This window comes from Trichosurus vulpecula, chromosome 7 (genome assembly GCF_011100635.1).
Source record: "Trichosurus vulpecula isolate mTriVul1 chromosome 7, mTriVul1.pri, whole genome shotgun sequence".
Taxonomy (NCBI): domain Eukaryota; kingdom Metazoa; phylum Chordata; class Mammalia; order Diprotodontia; family Phalangeridae; genus Trichosurus; species Trichosurus vulpecula.
The window spans coordinates 75621001-75648932 of NC_050579.1; the positions used below are offsets into that span (position 1 = coordinate 75621001).

At 37.3% G+C, this 27932-nt stretch overlaps 1 protein-coding gene across 1 annotated transcript in view; it reads left to right on the forward strand.

The window, feature by feature from the left end:
* The window catches only part of DPYD (dihydropyrimidine dehydrogenase), a 1113082-nt gene that overhangs the window by 556674 nt on the left and 528476 nt on the right, over nucleotides 1–27932 (forward strand). Inside the window, exon 12 of the mRNA XM_036769110.1 lies at nucleotides 25538–25722. Coding sequence (XP_036625005.1) covers nucleotides 25538–25722 — 185 coding nt within the window. The remainder of the gene's footprint in view (nucleotides 1–25537; nucleotides 25723–27932) is intronic.

The following is a 27932-nucleotide window of genomic DNA, read 5'->3' on the forward strand; positions in this document are numbered from 1 at the left end:
CTCTGTGAAGTAGGTAGAATAGGTATTTATATATACATATTCCATTACATGAATTATGTTGCATGTATAAGTATACATTTACAAACATGCACATATATGTTCATTTTTATAAATGAGAAAACTTTTATTTATAGATGAGGTCAATAAATTGACTTCCCTATTGTCACAAGCCTCCTGATATGTAGAGCCAGGACACCAGAGCCTAGGTCCTTTGACTCTAGTACTTTTTTTTTACTATGCTATTCCAGTGTATGTATATACACTCATATATGGATGTATGTGTGTGTGTGTATATATATATATATATGTATATATATGTATATATATATAATATATTATATATATGTATATATATAATATATGTATATATATATATATATATATCTTGTGTGTGTATATATACATATAATATAAATCATGTGTATATCTATGTGTATATAGAGTCCGTCACCTGTACTATATTAACCACAGTTTACTCTTTTTCAGTTATAATTGTTATAAATGTTAAATAAGTTACTATGTAACTACACTTTTCTTATGAATGCATTAATTTCTGGTAGAGCGTGAGTGTTAGTCTTTGGTGTGATGATCAGAAAATCTCAGGTAAATGATAAAATTGTAAAAAAAAAAAGGCTATCAATAATACTTTATTGACTTGTGGCATTCTTTATTTTACTATTGTAGTTGGAAGCCACTCTTGGTCCTGAAAGTTTTATGTTTCATTTTTTTATAAAAAGTTAGAATCTTGTAGAAAACTCAAATGTGGACAGCATATCTACCTAAGATAGTTCCTCTATTGAATGAGATATTTATAAGTAATGGAAGGGAATAGACATTTATATAGTAACTACTAGTACTACTACTACTAGTACTACTACTACTAGTACTACTACTACTGCTACAACATAGCTTCCAAGCACTATGCTAAGTACTTTCTATAAATGTTTTTTCCTCAAAGTAGTAGGTATGGAGTCACAAAGACAAGGGTTCAAATCTAGCCTCAGGAGTTTGCTAGCTGTGTGATCCTGGGTAAGTCACTTAACCTCTATTTGCCTTATTTGTAAAATGGGGATAATAATAGCCCTTATATCTCAGAGTTGTAAATGTCAAACGCCGGATTTGTAAAATGCTTAGCACAGTTCCTGGCACAGAGTAAGCACTATTTGATGATATGATGATGATGATGATGATGATGATGATGGTGATGATGATGATGATGATGGTGGTGGTGGTGGTGGTGGTCTTGATCTTCACAACAGCCTTGTGTGGTAGGTGCCATTATTTTTGCCAGTTCATAATTGAGGAAACTGACAAGCAGAGGTTAGGTGAATTGCCCTGGGCCATACCTCTAGTATGTGTCTGAGGTCAGATTCGAAATCAGGTCTTACCACTTTGGAGATGCAAAGAGATATTGAATTAAATTTAAAATCCACAAATCATCATGGTATTAATAATCTCTTGCAGTTATAGAGTACTTTCAAAGTAATTGTGCCAGTCTTGGTTATAGAGTGATTTATAGACAGACGCTCTTAGGATCTCCCAAGGTATTGGCATTGCTAATAAAGAAGTGACAGAAAAATGTGTGTGGGGTCACTTTAGTGGTACAACTTAAACTTTATATTGTTCAGCTCCAGCCTGCTTATTTCTGTCAAGGGGGCCACCATTATATAGGAAGTATGTTGTCATGAAAAGGGACCCAGACTCAAAGTCAGGAATGAGCCTTCAAAGCCTTCCTGTGTTACATACTAGCTGTGTGACCTTGGACAAACCACTGAAACTCTGAGCCTCATTTTCCTTGGCTTTATCTAACAAAATTCTTTTGAAGATCAAATAGGTAAATATGAATAATTAATACATAGTACCTGAAAAGGCCTTAGCCTAAAAGGGCCAGGGTCTCCTGTTGCATCCTGGGTCATCTCTAGTCATCCAGATGAATATCTGGTCACTGGATCCAGATGGCTCTGGAAAAGAAAGTGAGGCTGGTGACTTTGCACAGCCCTCCCTCACTCAAATCAAAGTCAACTGCAAGTCATGTCATCTATTCCCTGACACCATGGTCCTCTTCGAAAATGAAGGACTAACACAACTACAACAACAGTCAATACATAGCAAAGTTATTTGTAAAGTATGAAGTGAAAATGCTTAGTGGTATTATCATTATTATAATTATTGCTGCCCATCCTTTCAGGCTTACCTCAAGTTCCATGTCTTCTGTAGCACTTTCCTGTGAACAACCTACTCTTTCTTACATTTATATCCAATCAGTACTCAAGTCCTGTCATTTCTACCTTCATAACATTCTCATCTCCTTCTTCTTTCCTCTTACAATGCCATCACTCTGGTATGGTCCTTATCATGTTAGACTTGAACAACTAAACTACCCTAAGGGCTGGTCTCCCTGCTTCAAGCCTCTTCCTTTACTAATCTATCTTCCATTCAGTCTTCAAATTTGTATTCCTGAAAACATACACTTAATCCTACTCAGAGTGCTCCAATGGCTTTGTATTACCTCCAAGATCAAATAGAATATGCTGTTTGGCTTTCAAATCCCTGTTCTCCATCTTTCCAATTTTCTTATTTTTTTAATTTTAATTTTTAATTTGTGGAATAAAATAAGCATTTCTCTAACATAGTACAATAAAAAGATGATTGCACATGAAACTGCAAATCTGTTATGAACAACTTGCTATTTCTTTCAAATATACAACAAAATTATCACCTAAATTTGTTTTTCCCCTCTTTTTTCTCTTCCCTTCCCCCTACCCCTCCCACTAGAGATGGCTAGCATTAGACACAAATAGATGCGCATATGTGTATACATATCAGCACATTCATATGTATGTATTGTGTATGTATGTATTGTGCATGTATATGTATATGCATATATATATATATATATATAATTGTTCTATACATATTTCTGTTTGTCAGTTCTTTCTCTTCTAGTTTTCTTACACCTTAGTCATCCACACATGTTTGGTGATACACTGACACTGCCCTCCTTGCTATTCCTTAAACAAGACATTCCATCTTCCAACTCCAGTGATTTTCTCTGGATGTCTCCCATTCCTGAAACTTATTTCCATGGCTTCCTTTGAGTCTCAGCTGAGGTCTCATCTTCCCTAGTCTTTAATCTTTGTCCCTTGCCCTCTGAAGAAAACAATTAAGACCTCTTTTTTGTCATAAATATACATATATGTATATTTGTGTGTGTGTGTGTGTGTGTGTGTGTGTGTGTGTGTATATCTGTACATACTTTATTTGTTTGCATGCTGTCACTCCCATTAGATTGTGGGCTCCTCGAGAGGAAGGTCTGGTTGTTGTTGTGCCTTTCTTTGTATACCCAGCATTAAGCAGAGTGCCCGCTTGGCACATAGTAGGTCCTTAATAAATGCTAGCTGTCTTATTCACTGAGTAGATTGATTTCTTTGCTTGCCTTTAGAATGGAATTTTGTATGGCCTTAACACTTCTATGAGATACTCCTTGTTGCAAGAGAGGATTTACAGGGTTTATTTTGCTTTTTCAAATTAAGCATTTTTCTCTGTATGAATAAATAGTGAACACAAAAACAGCCAACTCACTTAGCCTGTCTTAGGTTAGATTTCCTTATCTGCCAAGTAGAGACAATAATGGCTCCTACTCACAAGGTTACATGAAGATCAAATGAGATAATACATTGAAAACTGTTTGCGAATATTAAGGTGCCATACAAATGATACTTTGGTTGTTATATCGTTTGCATGGTGTGATAGATAAAGAGCAGGTCTGAAGTCCAGAATGACCTGAATTCGTATCCTGCCTCTGACATACACATGCTTGGGGACACTGATCAAGCTGCATCAGTCCTCAGTTCTCTAAGCAACTTGCAAAGACTTGAATTTCCAGAGAAGTAGTGAATTTCTTCAGTGGAGGGACTTCCCTTGCTCTGGAGCACTTTCCAATTTTAGTATCACAAGTCCAGTCCTTGTCTGTCCTCACTTTGATTGGCTGCTCCTTACAGTCAACTGTCTTCCTGAACACAGTTTCTCTCTAGTAATGAGCAGTTGAAGAAGCCAGCTTGCCCCCTTCTCATATTTTCATCACAGGTATGCTCATTATGCATGTAGAACATTTTAATAAAAACAATTGATAAAGACTATCAAGTACTTTTAAGGATTGATAACTACTGATTGTCACTTGATTGCTTTTGGGGAGGTATGAATATAATCTGTGAGTCCCCTTGCACCCTCCCACACCCACTTACATTTGGCATTTTCCCTCCTCTGGATTTTCTTGAAAAAAAGTTCTTCAGTATAATGAATATATAATACTTGAATTAATAGATATTTTGTTATTGGCCAATCTGAGTTTTTAAAAGGTGAAGAAATTTAGTTTTGCTGAGGGAAAGGGCATGAATAAAGATACTGAGGAGAAAACTAGTACCTCAAGAACCAGGAACAACAACCCTCTTCTTATAGAATTTCCTTGTGCTATATTTAGCTTAATTTCACTTCTGGGCCCAGTAAATAAGCAACACTTTGCCTTGCAGCATATTTCCTGAAAATTCATTTGTGCATGTTTCAGACCATTTCCCCAAATCAGAGAGTTGCAAGGAACATCCAAGTTTCTCTCATCTAACCCTTATCTCACCAGTAGCCTCTGTAAGTGGTCACTCACACTCCTTTTGAAAATCCCCAGTTATGAGAACCTGTTACGGCCACTGGCAGCCCGTCCCACTTTTGGACATCTCTAATTGTTAGCAAGAGTTTTCTTACATCAAGATAAAATCTTCCTCTCTGGAATTCTATCCGTTATTCTTATTTCTACTCTCCAGGGCCAAGTGGGACAAGCCTAATCCCTCTTCTTCATGGCAACCTTTCAATACATGAAGACAGCTATTTGTATTTTATTAACTTGAGACTTTCCCTGAGCACATATTAAAAACTACAAGATTATGAATTATGACTCAAATGGTTATTTTATTGATGATTTCATTAATTGCCACCATGGTCTTCTTTGTCTTACGACATGAAGTATATTTCCCTTACTTCATTTTTTGTCACTATATTTCACTAGAATGCTTGTCTTCCTTGCTACAAGTTGCTGAGCTCCGTAAGCAAGTTCAATCAAGAGTTTGAGTAGAAAAATACACAGACATATATGTACGCGTATATAATATATCACGTCTATACGTGTAAGCAGTAAAATCATGTATTGCTTGAACACTGTTAAAACATTCTCATTAGCAAGGATTCTTGCAAAAATGTTAGTGTAATTTCTAGGTGTCATACTGAGAAACAATATGGCACTTTAAAATTCTGCTTGTAATAATGTTCACCCAAAGCTTCTCACCATAATGGTTGTCCCCCTCTGAATAGTCTCAAACTCCTCAACGTCCTTCCTGAACTGGGATACCCATAGTGTGTAAATACTTTGAAGGTTATTGAAAAAAAGTGATCTCCCTCTTTACATTTGTCATAGCCTTATTTGATTTTAACATGTATGTAGGAGACAGTTGATTTGAAGCAAGCTTTTGAGGATACGTTATTTTTCTGAGTCAATAAATAATGACCTATTAGAGCCCATTGTCCTAGGAAATGGATTCTGAGTTCTAATGAGAAGAGAGCCTAAGTGGCTGCCTTGTGGCATGAAGTTGTCCGGGAAGTAGCCTGGTGGCCTAGATCTGGACAATAGAAAGCTCACCTATGAGAACCCAGAGTTGCAAAGAGATGAGTGGGAAGATGACTACAATAATAACATCATTAGAGCTGCCTGGGAAGTGGAATGGTAGTCTAATTCTGTGCATGATAAGAAGAAAGCTCATCCATCAGAGTCCACAGTTCCCAGAGATGAGTGAAAGGAAGAGGAGGAGACTGGAGACTACACAGTTTAGAGCTGACTGAAAAGGATCATGGAGGCCAGCTTCTGAGCAACACAAGACAAAAGCTTATTTTCTGGAATAAACAATGTTACTTCTTTCCTCTTCCCTTTCACAATTTTTTTGAAAAGCACATTTTTTTATTCTTCCAAGATCATGGAATTTCATGATTCCTAGTAATATAACATTTGGAAAGAATAACCTGGATTTTAAAATATCAGTTGTTGTTTTAGATCACTGAAAACACACGACAGTTTCCAAAAATATCTTTCAGCATCATCTCTTCTATTGAAATCTGGTCCCAGCTTATTATCTACAGAATCCATGTCTAAGATATGTATTTTATGCTAAGTTGACACTCTGCCCATTCAGTTTCATGCAGTGATATAAGTAACATACTTTTTTTCATCTACTTCATCTTCAGGGTATTATTGGATAGATCAGGTTTTCATTTTCGTTTTTTTTTTCTTACTAAGGATTTCACTGGGGAGGTTTTGTGTGTTTCCAAGGATCAGTGTAATTAGCACAGTCATCTGTAAATAGGAGCATTTGCTGGACCTCATTATCAAGAGGCAGTCCGTCCTTTTTCAGACTCTGCCTAAGATGTCTTCCTTGACAGGGACAAGGATCTTTGGGGAGCACACATCTCAAAAGGAACACGTGCTTGTTTTCTTATCAGTACGAAATTTTAATGGTCTAGCCATTTGTCAGGGTAAACTCAATGAAAATATGAGAAAGGAACAGGTGGACATTAACTTCCATTTTATATGAAGTTGTGTCTCTATATTCAAATAAGTGACTGAGGTAAAGATCTCACAATATCAGTTATTTTTAAGTTAATACATTTGACTCACTAAAACAAAATTCAGCATCAAAGGCTTTCCTCAAACTAGGTGTTTCTCTAGGTGTCAAATTTAATATCTCAGATTTGGGAGGCACCAACATGTTGGTCAAACCACTCAGACCATTTGCAGTGATAGATAAGTCACAAATTTTCTTTTTATCCCTATACCAAGATGGAATCTGTATCCCTGTCATTTCTGCTGAATTCACCCAGCCCAGGCTTACTCCCTTTCCTATATGAATTTGGTCAACATGTGTTCTCTTCCCTTTTTTTCTTTCATTTTCTTTATTTATCCATTCATATCTTTATTTGTATATATTATGATACATTGATAATATAGTTCATTCATCCCGTCCCCAAATATTCTGATAGTTGGCTTATTTACTATTTTAACAACCTCATCTAAAACGAAGAGATGCCCTGATTTATGATAATCTGAGTTTAGCTCTAATTTAAGACATCGTTTCAGAATTGTGCATTTACTTATATACTAAAATTATTTAAATGAATTATTACTGTATGTTTTAAGTTTGCATTGAAGTGCCTACTGCCAATTCAGAGTAAAAAAAAGTCAGTAAGATGGATATCAAAAATAACATTAATGAGCTGCTAAAGCTAAAATTACAGGAACTTATGAAATTGGTTAAACATAAAAACCATTAAACTGTTTACTGAAGCTTCACAGATATACTGCAGCTAATGAGCATTTCTGCTATTTAAATAAGCCCAAATTGAACACACATTACATGGATACATAATTAGTCATGGCAGTCAAACACACATAGACTCACTTTTAAAGCTTTATTTAGGGAATCTTTTCCATTTGATTTGTTTTGTTAATTAAAAAAAATTTAGTCACTATTTTAATAATATTGGTGTTGTTTTTGCACGTGATATAATTTACTGCTGGTTTTCCTTTTGTTTTTATATGTGCTTTAAGTGTGGTAAATGGGGATTATATATTAAAGAGTTTTTGCTTATTTCCATTTTTGTAATTTTTAGTTCCATTGGTTACAACATTCAGAACATTCCTTTTAATTCTTTTGTTGACTCATATGTATAAAATAATTTGATATCAGTGTGTAAGTTAAATATTTCTACCATCACGTGATAATCATCAAAAATTATTTATGAGAACCTAAATATGCTTAGAAGTATAATAGTGTTTTAAAATCACTTTAAGAAATTATCCTTGCCCTTAAGGAGTTAACAATCTAAAATAATGAAAGAAATTAATGTAAAGTATTTGAAACTTATATACGCAACATGGTATATAAGCAGAATACCCCAATTCTCTATACTTGCTGATCAAGGTTCCATATAGTTGACAAAGTGGTTTTTTCCCCTAAAGTGCAGTTCTGACTGTGTTAGTAACCTAGTAAATAAAATTCAATGGTTCCTTATTATTTCTAGGATGGTAGGCATCACTATGGAAAGCCAAGAAATCCTTGTCTTAGTGTTTCAGGGATCTAAGTCAGGTTGCAGAACAATGGATCAGATTCATAGTCCAATGGGAAAGACTAAAGATTCACTTTAATTCTGCCCTCAAGGGTTTAGTTATAAAGCACATATGAATAGCTTGTTATTAAGCTCCCAGTTAGAGTGGGTGGTGGAGAAGAGGGGGAGAGGAAGAGAAGGAAAGAGAGAGAGAAAGAGAAAGAGAGTGACAGAGAGAGACAGAGACAGAGAGACAGAAAGGGAGAAAGAGCCAGAACCACAGAAAACCAAAGAAATAGAGATACAGGGGAAGAGAGACAGAGACAAAGAGAGACAGAAAGAGAGAGGAAGAAAGAGAAAAGTTTATGATAAAATGACATCTGAAAAATGCTTTGAAAGACTTAATTGTGATTATATAATATATGAATGTTATATATAAATACTAGCTATTATTATTGTTGTTATTATTGTACAGAATAACTAGACCTATAAAACACATTTTATAATAGAATAATGGCATATGCCAGTCACACCCAGACTAAGTGAAGAAGGACAATAAGAATAGTTCAATTTATTATTCACTGCCAGGCTCAGCAGTCAATACCTGTTGTCCATTCTCTCTCCTTTTAACTTTTTCCCCCTGTGGCCTATGAATGGAAAAAAAAAAAACAAAGACCCCTTGCATCTTTGGCTCTGGTTTGGACTAAAATGCCAGCTCTGGCCAACCGCCACACCAGCTCCAGCTGTTTGCCTGTCTGTTAGCCTCTAGTCATTCATCTGGGGCCATAGGAGTGCACTGTCTCTTCCCTTTTATATTTTTGAGTCACACTCCCATCCCAACATCCTGAGACATAACTTTGCCAAGCAGTCTATGAGAATCCAAGCCATCCTGTACCAGCTCCCATCACAGTGGCTGTCTATGTCCCCATACCTAGAATGCCCTCCAGCCTCACTTCAGTCTCTTAGAATCTGTATCCTTCAAATATCAATTCTACTGCCACTTTCTATATCAAACTTTTCCTGATCTCCAAGTTTCTAGTGCCTTCTCCTTGTCCCAATTTACCTTAGATTTATTTTAATATATATTGTATACACTTCTGTATGTACATTTTTATAATGTTCTATTATATTTATTTTGTTAAACATTTCCCAATTACATTTTAAGCACTTGGGAGTTTTGCAAGCCATGCATTTGACACTTCTGGTGTAGAGTAGTACCAGTATGGAAACTCCACAGATGAAGATTGACAGTTCAACCCATCTGAAAATTATAGTCTTAAAGTGTCGCCTGGGCCACTGAGAGGCTGAATAACTTGTCCATGGTCTCACAGGCCCTAATAACATGCAAGTTCTTAGAAGTCATGGGCTGTCAAATAAGGAAAGTTTTATTGAGGAGGTGGGTTTGAGAGAGAAGACTTCATCAGCCAAGTGAAGGGAAGGTAGCATTGTGTGGTGGCCTCTGTTCATAAAGCTTGAGGCCAAATCCTGACTGTGAAGCACACCAGCTGAGTGACCCTGGCCTCTTTAGTGCCTCAGAAAACACTCTAAGACTCTCACTGGTAGAGTTGGGCCCAAACTAGCTTTAGTCATAGAGAAGGGTTCTCATATTGACCATGCTGTAATTTGGGAAGACAGCATGGCATATTAGAAAGGTGACTGGAGGCTAGAGTCATAAAGGGATCCTCACCAGTCTCACAGGTTTCTGTTGTATTTTCTTCTTCTTCTTGGTCTGCCTTTTCCAGAATATCAGTTTGGCTCTCCACTTTATTTTGCCTCCCTACTTGGAGACAGGAAAAAAAAACACAACTCTTGCATAGCTTTAAAAAAAAAAAACAAATGCTACAATCTGTTCATCCATAGGAAAAGCTAATGTGTGGTTCTCAGCATTTTAAAAAATTATGACTTATAATTTTTAAGTTGTGCCCACTGTGGAATCCTATAACTTATTAATGATTGAAAAGGAACAGTGATAATATTTCTTTGTTATGATTACCAATGGGTTGTTTTTTGGAGAATCAATCTATACTAATGTACTAAAAATACAACAAATTTGACATTCATTTATAAATACTGAGAAATATACTTGTCATATGCTAGCAGGTTTCTCTTTTACATATATGACAGCAGGGCTACATCAGTTTAATTGACCTTGGCAATCTGCATCTGCTAGTGATGTGTCCCTGAGGGACAGTTTCTGCAATTTTAAGCTGCAGCTTTTATTGAAGAACTTAGGTGTCACAATACAATTAGGCCTCAGAAAGAAAGAAAAAAATAGTTCATGCATTACATTAGGACTGAGTAAAAGGTCCTAGTCTTAAAAATTAAATCATTATTATTGTAAAGCCACCTTACTATGTCTTCATTTTTAAAATAACTCTTTCTAAAACAGTGGTAATTAATATAAGCAAAAAGGAGAAAGCTTGAATCTTGGCCCGCCAGTGTACATTAAGAAAGACAGAGATCTTTTAAAGACTGTCTAAAAACTCTAGCAAATATGTGGGTTGAATCATTATTATTACATTTGGGGAGACTGCTGTCGGCTTCCCTTTCTACTTTCATTTCTGCCCAACTCTTAGGCCCTCGAATTTTATGCAGTCACCTCAAATGCAATAAAGTTTCTATGGGAAGATTCATCTTTCTGATGATTACCAACTACCAATTTTGTGTAAACTTTTTATATTAGTGTATAAACTATATGTGACTCCTAATGCTTCATAAGAAAAGAAATCAATTGTTTGATTTATAAATGTAAATGTATCTTTTTTACTCCATTTGTGTTTTCATTCCAAGTTGGTTAATAGTGGGAGAGAAGATATGCCACTGAGTTTCATTTGTATGTATACCAAGGTGAACACCTGAAAAGAACCACGGCAGAGTTGCAGAAGGTGCCAACAATGATAAATAATCATGGGATTATTAAAGGGCATTCTCAGGAGAACAGATTTAAAAAGAAAAAAAGTATAGAAAGATGAAGGCTAAAAAGGAAAATAATTGAATAGGTTCAAAAAAGATTTAGAGAAACTCATAAATTATAAATCCGTGATGTTACAAAGGGAAATTTAGGATATTAGAAGCAGTACCCCTCACCTTTACATGTTACTATGATAGAAGACACCTTGCTTCACCATTGGTCTCTGTTTGAATACCAAATATATATTAATCTGTCATTTCTTATATTCATATTAATAACTCACACTTATATTTGCACTATGTTTATAATTTTCAAATTACTTTCATACTCCAAGGTCAATAATTACTTTATTATCATTTCCATCTTATAGATGAGCATAATTGAGTCTCAGAAAAAGCCAAGCTACATGACTAGTAAGTGACAGTCAGGATTTGAATACAGTTCTTCTGCCTCCCAGTCTAATGATTATTATGCTGCACGAGACTGTTTCCTTGGTTTTATAAGCAGCAGTTGTGCCTACTCTTTTCAAATATTTCCTTCAGGGAAATGCTTTGAAGATAAAATACCAGATCCTGTTATTGGTATAAGATGTTCTATGTTATTATTGGCATAAGGCATTATATGTCATTATGAAAGGGAATTGAAATGTGAACATTGAAATAGACTGCTTTGCTTTTGATTCTTTTTTGTTCCCCATGAGATGAAGCAATAAATGTATGAGAGACTTGAATCTCTGAAACAGACCTGCCTGAAAAATGAAAAAATCATTTTCAGAAGATGACGGGGCTCTTGTTTTCTCTACCCACTCTCTCCTCCACCCCTTGGTTTTGCTATCTGACTTCTGCCCCCACCAATCTACTGAAAATAATCTCAGATGGCAGGAGTAGCCATCAAAACCAGTGGCTGTTTCTACGTCCTCATCCTCCTCGACCCCTCTACAGATCATGACACTATTGACTAAAACTTTCTACTGGATATGCCCTTCTCCCTTGGCTTCTGAGATGCTACACTTTCGTGGTTCATATGCTGTTTCTTTAATAGCTTCTTGTTTTTTCTCCTTATGTCTCCTTGCCCTCTTCCCAACCTCTCCACATAAGCACTGCCCAAGATTTTCCCCTCGATGCTTTTCTTTTGTCTTTAGACTCTCTTAACATTTTCACTCCCTCCCATAGCTTCAACTTCTACTCTAGGTAGTTGACTCCTGAATTTGTAACCTAGCCTTGACCTCTCTATGCCGAGTCTCTGACTCACATTTCTAGCTATCTTCCTTCTGGACATCTCCGCCTGGAGGTACGATTTCAAAATCCACACACCCAAAACTAAACTCATTATCTTTCCCTTCTACCTATTATTCCTTTAGACTTCACTATGTCTATTAGTGATGCCACCTTTTACACCTAGGGTCTTGTTTGAGATCTTTTGATTATTGTTTGCTCTTCTTCATCTCTTATATCCAATCCCTTGTAAAGTCCTAAAGATGCTACATCTGCAAGGCCTCATATCCATCTCCTTTAGTCTAGTCTCATCCACAATATCCTAGTATTAACTTCATTTCAACCACTTGGGATATTGTATTACCCTCCTAATAGGTCTTTGTAGCCCCACTGTCATCTGCTTTCTGCCACCGGTATTTATGTATAAATTTGGTCACAACTCCCCTCTGCTCCAGAATTTGTTCTTGTTGTTCAGTCGTTTCAGACTCTTTGTGGCTCCATTTTGGGGTTTTCTTGGCAAAGATACTGCTATGTTTGCCATTTCCTTCTCCAGTGGATTAAGGCAAAAAGAGGTTAAGTGACTTGCTCAGGATCACACAGCTAATAAGTGTCTTAGGTCAGATTTGAACTTAAGAAGATGAGACTTTCTGATTCCAAGCTTATTACTCTATCCTTTGTGCCCCTGCTCTAACATAGTGACTCTGTAGCTTACTGAGTACTAACCTTTGCCTGGTGTCCAAGAATCTCCAATTCAATTAAATTCGTCAAATATTTATTAAGCACTTATTCCAATCACCCTGCTACCTGATACCACCCTATTTCTCTGGTCTCTTCTTTAGTTACTCCCCTACTTATATTCTACACTCAGGTGCAAAGCAAATTAATCTCTGCCAACTATGTCTGATGATTCATTGTCGTTGTTCCTTTCCTCATGTTCCTTATTCTTTGAATGTTCTACTTTTATCTCTTGAATTCTTACTCATCTTCTAAAGCCAGACTTCCAAGGCTGTTCTTCCACAATGCATTATCTGATCCCTCTGTATTGGAAAAGGCTTCTTTCATGGACCATAAACAGCCCTTCTGTTCTGCACCTCTCTCTTGGCTTTTTTTTTTTATAATGATGTGTGTTATAGATAACTATGTTTGTGTTTTATTGCCTTCTTACAAGGTTTTAATCTCTGTAAGGACTGGAAAAGTCTCATAATTCTTTGTATCCAGCATTAAGTACAATGCTTTACAAATAACTGCTTAATTAAAATGATAACCACTTTTTCCCCCAATGAACTTAAATTATATTTTAGAAGATAGATTTTATGTTTAAGTTGTAAAAATGTGTCAACTTAATTTTTTAATATATTAAAGTTTTTTGTTGTTTTTGTGAAAATCAGTGTTTTGAATTTAATCTTTAATTATGAATTTAATTATTGAAATTGTTCAGTAATTTGTATGAGGCAACTGTGATTATTAAGAGTAGATTGAATTGAATAACCATGGATCTCTTGAGGCAGGTTGGATCTTTTTGAGGTTATTGCCTATCACAAAAATCACTCACTGTTGGCAAAATGTGAAAATAGTCTGTTATAGAACACAAATCAAGTAATCAATACCTTTTAATATGTGATCAGATGAGTCTTAAAGATAAATTAAAATGTGTTCAATTGTTACATACAAATATAACTTTTAAAAACTATGGTTTCAAGAAATATGACAGAGTTGGAGCCAAAAGGTCAAAAATGTTTGAATCATACTACTTACCCATGTGACCTTGGGTAAGATCGATAACTTCTCTTGATTACAGATTCTTTCTTTGAGGAATTCATAAAATTGGAGAGAGGGGTTTGAATAAATGGCTTCTGCCATCCCTTTCAACTTTAGATCTATAATCCTACAACTATTCTGTGGTTAAATATGGCTTTTCTAATGTTATTTAAGAAGTGTTTGTCATCACAGGACATACTATTTATTCTTATTAAATGACTTGTGCAGTTAGATGGCCCAGTGGATAGAGTACCAGCCCTGGAATTAGAAGAACCTGAGTGCAAGTCTGGCCTCAGACACTTACTAACTGTATGATCTTGAGCAATTCACTTAACGCTGTTTGCCTTAGTTCCATAGATATAGATAGATGTAGATATAGATATAGATATAGATTGAACTGGATAAGGAAATAGCTAACCACTCCAGTATCTTTGACAAAAAAACCCAGAATGGGGTCATTGGGGTCATAGATAATAGGACATGAATGAAACAACAACAACAAGAATAAAATGACTTAGGAAATACATACACCTGAAAGAATGTAAATCCAATTTCTTAAATTTAATGCTATGAATTTATTTAAAAAGTATTTCAAACCCCTTGAATTTAATTAAATCCAACATTTCCTATTAAACTTCTACATCATTTTTTTCCCCAAATAAATTGCCATTAAATCAGGTCTACCCTTTCCTATATGTGTATAAAAATTTTGAACTGGAATATTATCATCAACATTATATTATTATATACTATATTATGATTAAGCCCTCTATAAAAGATTAATAGATAAAAAGACAATAATAATGATATATATAACATATGTAATGTATCTGTTATATACTTAAATACAATATATCGACATTGTATATATTATGTACATATGTATTACATACATGATTGTATATATTATATGTATATATTATATATCATATATTATCTGTGTATATATACATATAAATCTATCATATTGCATCATAATATAATAATATATTATAATTAAGCCCTATATAATAGATGAATAGATAAAAAGACATAACTAGGACCAATGGTGAAAATTAAATGCTGCTAAGTATCATAATTTATTTGGATACTTAGTTTTCCTTATTTCTGAGATCAAAGACAGCCCCTCTCTCTCTTACCTCCCTGACCCTCGTCATCTGTGAAATAGAGATAATAATTTCTATTAGTACCAAATTCACAGGGCTCTCCTAGAACTGAAATCTGAAGATGAATGCGCAGCGATTTGCACACTTTAAAGTGTCTGGGATCTAAAACTGCAAGGTAACTTGGAGGTCATCTAGTCTGATGTCCCTTATTTCACACATGAGGAAACTGAGACCTAAGGACATTGGAGTTCTCCTAGTGCACACAGGTAGTGAATGACTGAGACGTGATTTCAGCATGGGTCCTCAGAATGGAAAGGCAGAATTTTTTTCAACTAACCACACTCCTTCCTGTCAGTGGTATAATCTCACCAGTAGGAGACAGCTGGTTAGTATAATGGATCAAGTGCTGAACTCAGGATGACCTAATTTAAAATTTTACTTCAAACATTTACTTGCTGTTTGTGTGTATGTGTGTGTGTGTGTGTGTGTGCGCGCGCGTGCGTGCGTGTGTGAGTGACCTTGGGCAAGTCCCTTAACCCTGAAGGCCTCAGGTTCTTTATCAGCAAAATGGGAATAATAAAAGCACCTACCCCCCAGGGTGGTTGTGAGGATCTAATAGAGATTGAATTTCTCCCCAGGCTGCACTCCCACCACTCCTTGGAGCTTCCTCATTCTTGCACAGGACACTCTAGAAGCTCACATCACCTCTGGGTATCATACACTGAAAGCACCCACCTTCCCTGTGGCTTCTCCCTCTGATTGGCTGGTTCCTCCCACAATCACCCTTTTAAGGAGGGCACAAAGGCCAACCAAATCTTTATTGCTTTCTAGGCTATACTTCTGACCATATTTAATGCACCCTTTCCCCCTGGAGAGGGTACTGTCATGCCCTGCACCCTCCCCCCCATCTGCCCCTAATCACAAACCTCTGATTTTCAGCTTACTTTCATGCATTCTTTTTGCCCATTAGAATTTAAGATACTTGAAGGCAGGGACTATGTTTCTTACTACTTATATTTGAATTCCTAGTGCTTAGCACAGGGACTGACACATAGGAAGTGCTTAATAAATGCTTGTTGACTGATTGAAATGAGACAGCATATGTAAAGTACTTTGAAAGCCACAAAGGACTTAAATTACTTTTCATTATTGTAATTATCATCATTATGAGAATCATTATCATTATTGTTTAGCAGACATATTTAGAAATAAAATAGCTCTAAGAACTGGACATTTTCCTTGCCTAAGAAAAAAAGAGTTGGGGGATATCTGAGTAGAAATTTGTGGAAATCTACCATTTCCCTCTTTAAATTGCATACCTTTAATCTCTCCACATACTATAATTAAAGGTTATCTCTACTGTGGTCTGTCAAATGAAAATGGCTTGAGTATGCTACAGGCTTCTTTTTTGTATTTTATTCAATGGAGAACAGTTCCTTGCATTGTTGTGATTGATACTAATAACTGGAGAAATTAACTATAGGACTTATATAGTGCCTTGTACTCCACCATTGTTAGTGAAGAGGTTTAAAGAAAAAGTGATGATGGTACGGGAACCATATGTTTCTAGGGGTGCTCGAGACCCCAAAATACCTACACACAGGGTCCTGCCGAAAGAATTCGACTCAAGCCTACTCAGCCAAGGGAAAAGAGAAAGTTTATTAGGGATTCACCATAATGGGTTGTCTTAAGAAATCCCACCCTTTGTGATGCCTGTTTTCACAAGCAGGCCAGATTCAATCTAAGCTGAGCTAGATTGAATCTGAGTGCCTTCATGGCAGCAAGATGGAGATTATATACACAAAGATTGTAGGAAGGATTGAAGGGTGGTCTGGGGTGACTAGAGGAGGGCTTTAGGGAGGGTCCTGAGGAGGAGTCTAAAGAGGACCAGATGAGGTCAGAGTTCAGGAACCAAGAGAATGGAATTAAGGGTTGGAAGTAGCTGAAGGCATGGATACTGATAGTATCAAGGGTGGGAAGTAGCTGGACAATAAAGGGCGAAGCTAGGTAGAGGATTGGGCCTAATGATAATGTAAGGCTTATGGCCTTAGGGAAAGGCCAGATCTAGTTGGAAGATTCAAGGACAGTTCAAGGGGGCTCCCAGAGACTGTATTCCAGATTCAAGGGGGTTCCCAGAGACTGTGCCCTCACCATTCCCCCCTCAAACAAATAGGACCCAAATTCTTTTGGGGTCAGGGACGAAGGTCTCAGCTTCTGAAACTGCTTCCTGCTAGCAAGGGGTGTAGAGCTGTCCCTGCCTCAATGGGTCCAGTTCAAGGGGTACATGGTGTGAGCGATCATCTGGAAGTTGATGGCTTGGAGCCTGGAGGACACAAACCTGGCAAGGAGGTTAAGCAAACAACCAAACAGACAGTATAGGAGTATAGAGAAAGGACAATTTCCCTGGAGGTTATTAAAGATGACTATTTCATACCTAGCTTCCCTAATCACTTGTTCTGTGCACCACACTGCTTTGGGATTCAGGAGTGTGTGGCACACCCAAAGAATTAGGTTGGGGGTATCTAAGAGCAAGGCTTGATATTTGGTGAGCCTGTGGTTGGTTAGCCACTGGTGGCCATCTGCTTCTAGGATGCTCTGAACTCGCTGGGGAGTCAGAGTTTCTAAGGGCTGGTCAGCTAGAGGTTTAGAAGCTTCTTCAATTAGAGTGTCTGTAGCAGCCATGGAGGCTAATTGTCTTGAAAAACAGGTGACTGGCTTGGGGTCAGGTCCTAAGGACTGGGTTAGGACTCCCAAAACCTGTCCTCTCCTTTCATCAGCAGAGTGAGTGAAAGGTTCTTCTAGATTAGGTAGAGCTGATACTGGAGTGGTGGTCAACTTAGTTTTCAAAGTCCTAAAAGCTTTTGCTTGGTAGGGGCCCCACTCTAGAGGGAGTGAGTCAGGGCCTTGAGCGGCAATTAATGGTTGCAGTCCCTCCCAAGCCTTGGGCTTAATTGGATATTGAAGGCAGTGGAGGGGAACTATGGTTGGGGTGGCAGAAGTAGCTTGCCCAGGAATTCCCTGATCCCAAACAACTGGCTCAACCCTCTCCCACACCTCTGAGGGAACATTGGGAGGTCTGGTAAAAAGGGGGAAAAGGGAGTTATGAGGTTTAACTAGAGAAAATTGGCTTCCCAATTTCACCATCAGGTCCCTTCCCAGCAAGGGGGCAGGGTCAGAGAAGGAGTGTTCAAACAACAGATCCTTGATGCCCATGACCCGATGGGTCGAGGGGCATGTAGGGCCAGAGCAACTAGTTAAAACAAGAACATAGCCATGATAAAGTGGGTAACCTTACCTTCTGCCTCGATTTTGCCCAGGGCTCCATGAGAGAGGTGGAGAAAGTGGGAGCACTGCCAAGCCCCAGGTTTTCCCCTCCTTCTGAGTCTTGAGAAGACTGGAGGACAGGGTACTGGGAGGAGGCTCTATCACTTTTCCAACCTTGGGGACAATCCTTCCTCCAATGTCCCTCCTGGTTACATGCTGTGCATGGTCCTGGAGGTGTGGATCCTAGGGGCTTCCTCCAAGGGGGCGCCCTAGAGGGGCACTCCTTGGACCAGTGACCCTCCTTGTGGCATCAAAAGCAGGTTTCCCCACTGCCCAAGCCAATGGGCTTCCAAGGGGGCACCCTGGAGGGGCATTCCTTGGGTCTTTTCCTGGCCATGGCAGCAGCCAAGAACTGAGCACGTTCTCTGTCTCTAGCCCTTTCCCTGAGTTTTCTTTCCTCTGCTGCAACCAGGTCTCTATTGTTGAAAATTCTGAAGGCTGTCTCCAGTAATTGTGCCTGAGGCGTTTGGGGTCCCATTGCCAATTTCTGCAGTTTCCTCCTAATATCTTGGGCAGACTGGTTAATGAAATACATGTTAAGTATTGCCGCCCCTTCAATAGAATCAGAATCCAAATTTGTATACTTCGTAATAGCTTCTACTAGCCAGGCTTGAAAAAGAGCAGGGTTTTCCTTTTCTCCCTGAGTAACTTCCCTAATTTTTTGAAAATTTATTTGCTTTTGAAATGCTGTTCTTAGGCCTTCTAACAGGCAAATTACAACATAATCTCTTTTTCCCCTATCCTCACTCTTTTGATAATTCCAAGCTGGGTCACTATTGGGAACAGCAGCTGTTCCTGGGGGATATTTTATGGGGTTATCGCTAGCCAAACAATCCCCAAATTTTTGGGCTTGTTCCCGGATTCTCCTCTTCTCACCAGTGGTACAACAGGTAGAGAAAAGGATATGCAAATCACACCAAGAAAGCTCCAATTGTAGGGACAGATCCCTAAAACCCTCAGTAAACTTAGTGGGGTCTTCTGAGTATCTCCCCAGTTTTTCTTTAATTTGAATGAGATCTGAAATGGAGAATGGAACATGCACTCTCCTTGTCCCAGTAGGGAAGGCAGGCACTTCCCTCAGGGGAAAAAGCCTTGAAGGTGCTGTGGGGCCTGGAGCTTGGGGAGAGAGATCTGGCTGATCCGTATTAGGTTGCAAGGCCGGGGGATCTGGCTGGCAAGGGAGAAGATCAGCTGGTACCTGAGGAGGGGTAGGGGCCAGAGGAGGAGGTATCCCAGAGACCTGAGTGGGCACTACCTCAGAGAGAGGGGCCAGGGGAAGAGGTACTGCCGTGGGGGCAGGGCCTGAGGCTGGAACCTGAGTAGGGGTTGCCTCGGAGGTGGGCCATGAGGCCAGAACCTGAGTAGGGGTCCCTTCAGTGGAAGGGGCCACAGAGGGAGGCACCTCAACAATACCCTTGGCTGGGACCTGAGCAGGGGTCACCAGGGGGCAGGAGCCATGGGAGGAGATGCAGGGTAGGAGACTTGTACTGTGAAGGAAGCAGGAAAAGACAAGGGTTGCACTACAGGAAACCACGAGAAAGAGGGGATGGCCACAGAAGGGTGAGCACAGGAAACAAGGGTGCTCTGGGGAGGTTGAGGAGCACGAGGAGGGACTGGGGCTGAAGCCCTGGGAGCCATAAGGAGGGGGTTATCCAAAATGTCTTGTTGACCCCCATTGCCCCTGTGTGGGGGGGCTCTAGCTATGAGCATCTTACAATCTTTTCTGAGAACAGGTTCCAAGAGAGCTCCATGAAGATCATTATGTAAGGAATTTCTGTCCATTTTCTTTCTTGCTGACAATATAATTTTAGCTGTAAAAGAGTATTATATTGTAAAGTCCCAAAAATAGGCCACTCTTCATGGCCCTCTAGGTGATATTGTGGCCAGGTAGTATTGCAAAGGTATACCAGCTTTTTCTTTTTAAGTTCTTTAGAGAACTTAAATTTTTTCCAATTTTGTAAAAGACAGCCCAAGGGTGAATTTTTGGGGATTGAGGAGAAGTGACCCATTGTGAGCCCAGGGGACTGGAAGTCACTTCCTCTGCAAGGAGGATCTGGGAGTAAGCCTCAAAAAGGAACAAAGCAAGACAGGAAAAAATAAACACAAAAAGGTACCTGGGGTTTTCCCATTCCCTAGAGCGGAGAGAATTGAGAAAATTGGGATGCACTTCCAGATAAGTTGTCCGTCCTTGTCCTCTATGCTTCAGAAGGTGTGCCCAGGTCCATGGCCTCGAACATAAACCACTGGACCGAGAACCTGAGAGCGTCAGGCTGAGTTTGAGACAGCAAGCAGCTGTCTGACCTACTGGGGACCTGGGGAGTCAGTCCCGAAAAGCACCTCCTAAATGCTTGGAGAGTGAGAAGGGGATTGGGAGAGGGAGAGGCTTAGCTTCCAGTCTTGGCTGGAGAAGAACTTGAGATGAGCAGTATTCCCGGTCAGGGAACCAAAAATGAAGAGGTTTAAAGAAAAAATGATGATGACCCTTTGTCCTATCTACCTGTATTTGTCACTTGTTAACTCTATGCGGAAGCAGATTGTCTCCTTTCCTCATTATTCATGTTTCTCCTCTGATATTGGTATAAGTTTCCCCTTAATCTTCTCTGGGTTCTTCTGTATTATTTAATTGATATTTTAAAATTACTTTCTTACTTCAGCCTTCCACTTCCAATCTGAGTTTTTTCTAGAATTTTTTTTTTCACTAAGGAGTCAAGCCTTGTTTTCTTTTTTTCCCCTCCATTTATGAAAACTTGAAATATGTTGGAACACAATAAAATAGCAAATAGTTTTTAACCAGTTACACAGAAGTTTCCCCACATTGTAGTCATAATATCTATGTATGTTTAATTTTTTTCTTCTTTTTTTAAGAGGTAGATACAAACTAAACACAGTCACAGAGTAGTTTTCCAAATGATACTTCAAGGGAGTCCTAATTCATTTGAGTGGTTGAGGAAGTACAAAATAGTCTGATAATATTTAAGAATTGTTTGAAACATGTGCAACTTATTATTGAGTATGTAGTTCTTAGCATGCTTTCCTCAGAATCATTGATCTCACATGATGGAAAAATCTTCCTAACTTAAATTCAGAATTTTAAGTGAAAAGGCATAATTTCTGCTAGTGCAAAACTGTTTTTATCACTTCTTAAAAAATTGAATATTTTATTATAAGTTTAATATTGCATATGAATATAACCAACTAAGCTTGCTTAGTAAATATTCACATTGAAATTTCCTAATATGGACAGCAAAATAGCGTGGCAGAGTGGATAGAGAGTTGGTCTGGAAACCAGGAAGACGTGGTTTCAAGTCTTACTTCTGACACATAGTGGCTGGACAATTTGCTTAACCTCTAAGTGGTCTAGGCAACTTTCTAATGTTATAAATGACAGAGAATGCCTCCCTACATTAGTGGAATGAGTTTCTCACCACTCTTCAGCTACTCCCTCTACATCCTTATCAGGATTCTTTATGAATTCATTCATTTACCTTCAGTTTTCCTGTTATGCTATCAAAATGTATACGGCATTCTTCCGGTTTTTGCTTTTTCTTTTTTCCATTTTGAATGGATTCAGATTTTTTGTACTCCTCAAATTTGTAGATTCTTCCTAGAATTATATTAATCCATTTCATTAACATATCAATCAATTATTAAATACCTACTATGTGTCAGCTCCAGTGCTAACTATTAGGGCTACAAATAAAAATAATGAAAGAGTAGTTGCTGTACTCTCAACAAGCTTACCTTCTTTTACACTGAACTTGGCTAATTATTTGTTAGTGGCTTCCAGGTTTTGGCAATTACTAATTGTTCTACTATGAAGATCTTAGAAAAAGTACCTATTCTGTTTGTTTTTTATAAGGCTTTCAAGTTTTATTTTCAACAACAGAAGTATGAAGTAACAAAAATGATACAGTATATTATATATTATAATACATAAATATATAGTATATATAAATACATACTTATATATAATATATTCTGTTACATAGAATATATTATATATAAATAAATATAAGTGATATATAATATAATATATATTATATATATCATACATATAATATATATTATATATATATATATAAAATATATCTGTGCCAGTCACTATACACTTTTCAAATGTATAATTCATTTTATCCTCACAACTGCCTGGGAGGTTGGTGTTATTAGTATCCTCATTTTACAGTTGAGGAAACAGAAGCAAACAGAGGTTAAGTGTTTTATCCAAGGCCACTCAGGTATGAAATGTCTGAGGCTGGATTTGAAGTCAAGTCCTCATGACTACAGGCCCAGGGCTGTATGTACTATACCACTAAGCTGCCCCTTGAGGATATATATATATGTGTGTGTGTGTGTGTGTGTGTGTGTGTGTATGTATATATATGTATATATACGTATATAATACTTTTAGAGATTTTAAACAGTTATAACCCACTAGATAAAATCCTGTACTGTTGTTAGGCAAATCCGAAGTCTATTCATACCTCAAGCAGCCATTAACTATGTGAGCTTGGGAAAACCACTAGCCCTATTTATATCTTTCCTCATCTGTAAAATGAGACTAGATCATCTCTAAGACCTATCCATAACTAATAATCTTTGATTCAATATAATTGTAAAGTATGTTGACTTACTCAAAAAAATTCATTCTTTTTCATTTTGGTGGTTTTTATTAAAGCTAATTGTTGGAGCAACTAAATTCTAAATTCTTTGATGGTAAAGATGACAGTTAACTATACTGTAGCATTTAGGGTACTTCTGTGCATCATTAAGACACTCTGGGAATATATGATGTCATTAAATATTTCAGAAATGAGAATCTGAATTAAAATGGACCTCAGAGACTACATAGCCTCATGTGTCTTTACCTAAACAGAGATCTTCTCCACAACATCCCTGACAAGTAGTTGTCCAGATGTTTCTTGAAAAAACTCCAATGAATGGGGACTGCTACCACCCAAGACAGCCACATCCACTAGCATTTTTCCTTACATCAAGACTAAAACTGCCCTTCAGCTACTTCTACCCATTGATTCTAGTTCTGGCCAAAAAGAAAAAAAAATCTAATTTCTCCAACATGAAGACCCCTCAAATAGTTGAAGATAATTATCATATTGCCCCCTAACTCTTTTCTTCTTTAGGGTAAACATCCCTTATTCCTTAAACAAAACTCATATGATGCAGCCTGATCACCCTTCAGATTTAATACAGTTTAATAAATACTTATTAATCACTTACTTTGCAAAAAGAACTGTGCTGAGCATGAGATTTTGTAATGCTTTTTTTCTTCCAAGAAATTTACATTTTAATGGAAAGAAGGGATAGTATATGTATAGTGTATATCTGTATGTATGCATGATGTATATACATGTCTATACAATATGTATATATACATATGTATATCATACACACATATATTATGTATGCTTGTGTGTATGTATATATACATACATATATATACATATATACGTGTGTGTGTGTGTGTGTGTATAAATGCACATCAATATAATGCAAGATAGGAAGTGAAAAAGCACTCCAAGAGAGAATGAGGAGGAAGAGAACACTTAAACCATAGGTTATCACAATTGGAAGAAACCTCAGACGACCTTTGATTAACAAATGATTAACAGATATTTATTAAACTTCTGTTATGTGCCAGTAACTGGAGATACAAGGGTAGGGTGGGAGGATGTGGTAAATGAAACATCCCCTGCTCTTGAGGATCTTGAATTCTCCTGGAGTTCAGAACATGTCACATATACATATGTTAAATATACACACATGTATACATATATATGTACACATATACGTTAATGAACACATGAATGAATGAATAAAATATATAAATAAGCAGATAAATAGATGATGGATGGATGGATGCAAAGTGTGTGTGTGTGTGAGTGAGTGAGGGCGGGGAAGAGAGAGAGAGAGAGAGAGAGAGAGAGAGAGAGAGAGAGAGAGAGAGAGAGAGTATGAGAGACAGAGAGAACAATGTAATTTCAAGAGGAAGAGAGTTCAGGACAGACCTCCTGTAGGAGATGGCAGCTGAATTGCACTCTGAAGAAAGTTAGAGATTCTATGACATGAAATTGGAGAGGGAGTGTTTTCCAGAATTCAAGTTCTACAAAGCCATGAAAGAGATGAGAGATGGAATATCTTTTATGGAGAATATATAGCAGGCTAGTTTACCACAAATGGAAAAAAATATGTGAAGAGGGGGTAATAGGAATAAGACTAGATAAGTAGATGGGAACTAGAATGGGTTAGTCCTTAAATGCCTTCCTGGGATATTTTATTCTAGAGGCAGTAAGGATCCAAGAAAAGATTTTTAAGTAGCAGATGATATAGTTAAGTTCTATGATTTAGGAATATCAATTTGGCAGCTGCAGGGAATGGATTGTAGATGGGAGAAATTGGAAGCAGAGAGATTAACTATGAGGTTATTCCAATAGTACATGGAAAAGCTGATGAGGTTCTGAACTATGATAGATGTTGAGTAAGTGATGAGAAGGGGATGACCATGTAAAGGTTGTTGTCCAAATAACATCCACAAGATTTAACAAATGTTTGCATGGGGTGGGAGAGAGGAAGGCAGAGGAAAGAGTCAAAAATAACCCAATGTTGTGAACTAGGTAACTGAAAGAATGGTGGTGCCTTCAACAGAAATAAGGATGTTTGGAGGATGGATGGATTTTGGGAGAAACTCAATGAGTTCCATTGCAGTAGGCCATCTAGTCTAAACCAAATGTCAGCAGGAGTTATAATTATTTCACACCCAATGATAAGGAGTCACTCAGTTTTTCCTTGAAGATCTCTAATGAGAGAGAACCCATTACCTCCTATCACTATTCCATTTTGGAATTCTAACTGTGATTGTTGTGCAGTTTTCCTTACTTTAGGATAAAATTTGTACCTTTACAATGTCTCTTGCTCCTAGTTCTTCCATGTAGAATGAAGCCAAACAAGTCTGGTCTCTCTTCCACATAGAGAATCCTTCAAATACTTGAAAACAGATAACAATCCTAATTGTTTTTACATTGTCAACATATCATGTGGAACATTCACTGTTAATTCTCTCTTGTTTACAGTAAAAGAAGCCATGAATCCTATCAAGTTTAACCGATGGGGTCTTCCAGAAATAGACCCAGAGACTATGCAAACCAGTGAACCATGGGTGTTTGCAGGTGGTGACGTTGCTGGTTTGGCTAATACGACAGTGGAGTCAGTGAATGATGGGAAGCAGGCTTCTTGGTATATGCATAAATACATACAGGTATGTCTCCCTTTTTAGTTTTAATTGATATTTGCTAACAGTTATTCATTTATTGTTGCTATTAAATATAAGACAAAGGATTTCTGTGACATATATATGGGAAATGTCTGCTGTGGAAGAGATGGAGGATGCCCGGGATAATAAAATATTTGAGTGTATTTGCTGATGTGGTATCCAGGGATTAATGGGCAATATAGAATTAGAGACCACAAGTCTCTTTCCTTGATCTTATCTAATTGAAACATCTATCTACATATCAATCATCTATCTACTTATCTATCAAGTTACACAAAGAAAAAGAAGCTATGTTAAATATTTACACAAAGCAAAGCTGGAAGCATAATTCAATGAACCAATATTCAAAATAATTTCAACAGGTAAGAAAGCTGAAACCAAAACAATAGATAAAATTTAACAGGAATAAATCTAACCTTCTTCCTGTAGTTTTAAAAATCAGTTGGAAAAGTATTGAATAGAAAAGGCTTAGCTTAGTAGAAGTTTATTTGAAAATAACAATATGTTTTAATTGACCATAACCTTAATAAAACTCAGTACTAACCAATTATCATGTATCAAAGTTTTTACAAAATCTTAGCAAGAGAGTGGTATCTATTCATGGAAGTAAGGATTCTGATGTATTCTTTTTAAGTCAGACTCACTTTTGAAATTTGCTACCTGTGTGCCATTGAGCAAGTCATATGAATATTGGTTCAAGGCATTGGAAATCCTTAACTTAGAGAAGTGAAGACAAAGGGAAGAGAGTCATTCTCTTCAGTTATTTGGAGTATTGTCATGTGTAAGAAGAAATGGCCTTCTTATGTTACTCTGAATATCAGAGCTAAGACAAATAGGAAAGAGCCAAATGTCAGTTTAACTTTAAACGGGCAGTGAGATGAGTTGATTTTGAGATAGTGACTAATTGACCATCCAGTTGACCATCCCTTAGGTATTATGAAGAGATTTAATTACATTGAGTGGGAAATTAGGTCAGTTGATTAAACTTCTAATTCCAAGATTCTATATGTAGAAGATAAATGCATTCTTTTTTCATTGACTTGACTTTTTAAAAAATTATTTACTACATCACAATCTCTCATGGTGTTGATTCCCTCCGTGGTTTCTACTTGACCTCTCAGAGCTTCTCTCACCTTTATGTCCCTTCCCTCACCCCAACCAAATCTTTTAGGATATGAGGGGATAGTTTATCACTCAAAGTTCATCCCCACCAGTCAAGACAAACTCCATAGAATTTGACAAAGTGGAATACTTGAAGGATAGAGGCAAGCTTTCTACTCAGCTCATGGGCATTCATATCCAGCATCCTGACATTCTTGGCTACACCAAGAAAAGTGCTGCAAAAAAAATATAGAGCTACTGAATCAACTCAGTCAAGTAGGTTGTGTGAGGTATAATTCCCAATGTGGCACTTCAATCAATTCTAAATCAAACAAATTATTTCTGCGTTCCTGACAGTGTTATGTACAAAGCATTAAATAGAGTAAAAAGTATTTGTGAGCAAAGGCAGTGAAAGAAGTAACACGTAAAAGGACAGAAAATTAAGTACTTTTATACTTGTTATGCTACCATATATAGTTTAGTAATGAACCAGCTGAATACAAAATAAAGTCAAACATGTAAGTTTTGAAGGTAAATCTCTTTCAAACTGTTTCCACAGCAACATACTTGTTAATTTTTTTTTGTTCTTCACCATCTCATCAGAAGGTTTTCTTTTTTTTTCCTTTCTTTAATAAATTATATCTATAAACTCCAATTAGTTGGAACCTATATGATGAAATAGATGATGAAATGGTTAATTCACTTGTAGTATAATAAGGCTAGTTTGCCATCATCACATAAAATTGTGTAGTATGTGCATCATGCTTATCAGTTTCTTGTTGCATAGATTTGCAATTTATGTAAAATAATTAGTAATATTTGCATTCAATAGTAGACCTTGGACACTTGTGGAGATGTGGCACAAGAAGGATATTATCACATAGAAAAGATAGTTTCATAAAGTGAGGGAAAATCAGTCTAAAGAAAGCTTATGAGACTCAACTTTGAAAATCACGGAAAAACAAATGGACAAAATATGGCAAAGATCTGCAGGGTTTGTTTTTGGTTTTGGTTTTGTTTGGTGTAGCAAACTCTTCACCCTTAAGGATAGTGGAGACACTATTCTTGAACTCTAATGTCACTATCCTGAAAGA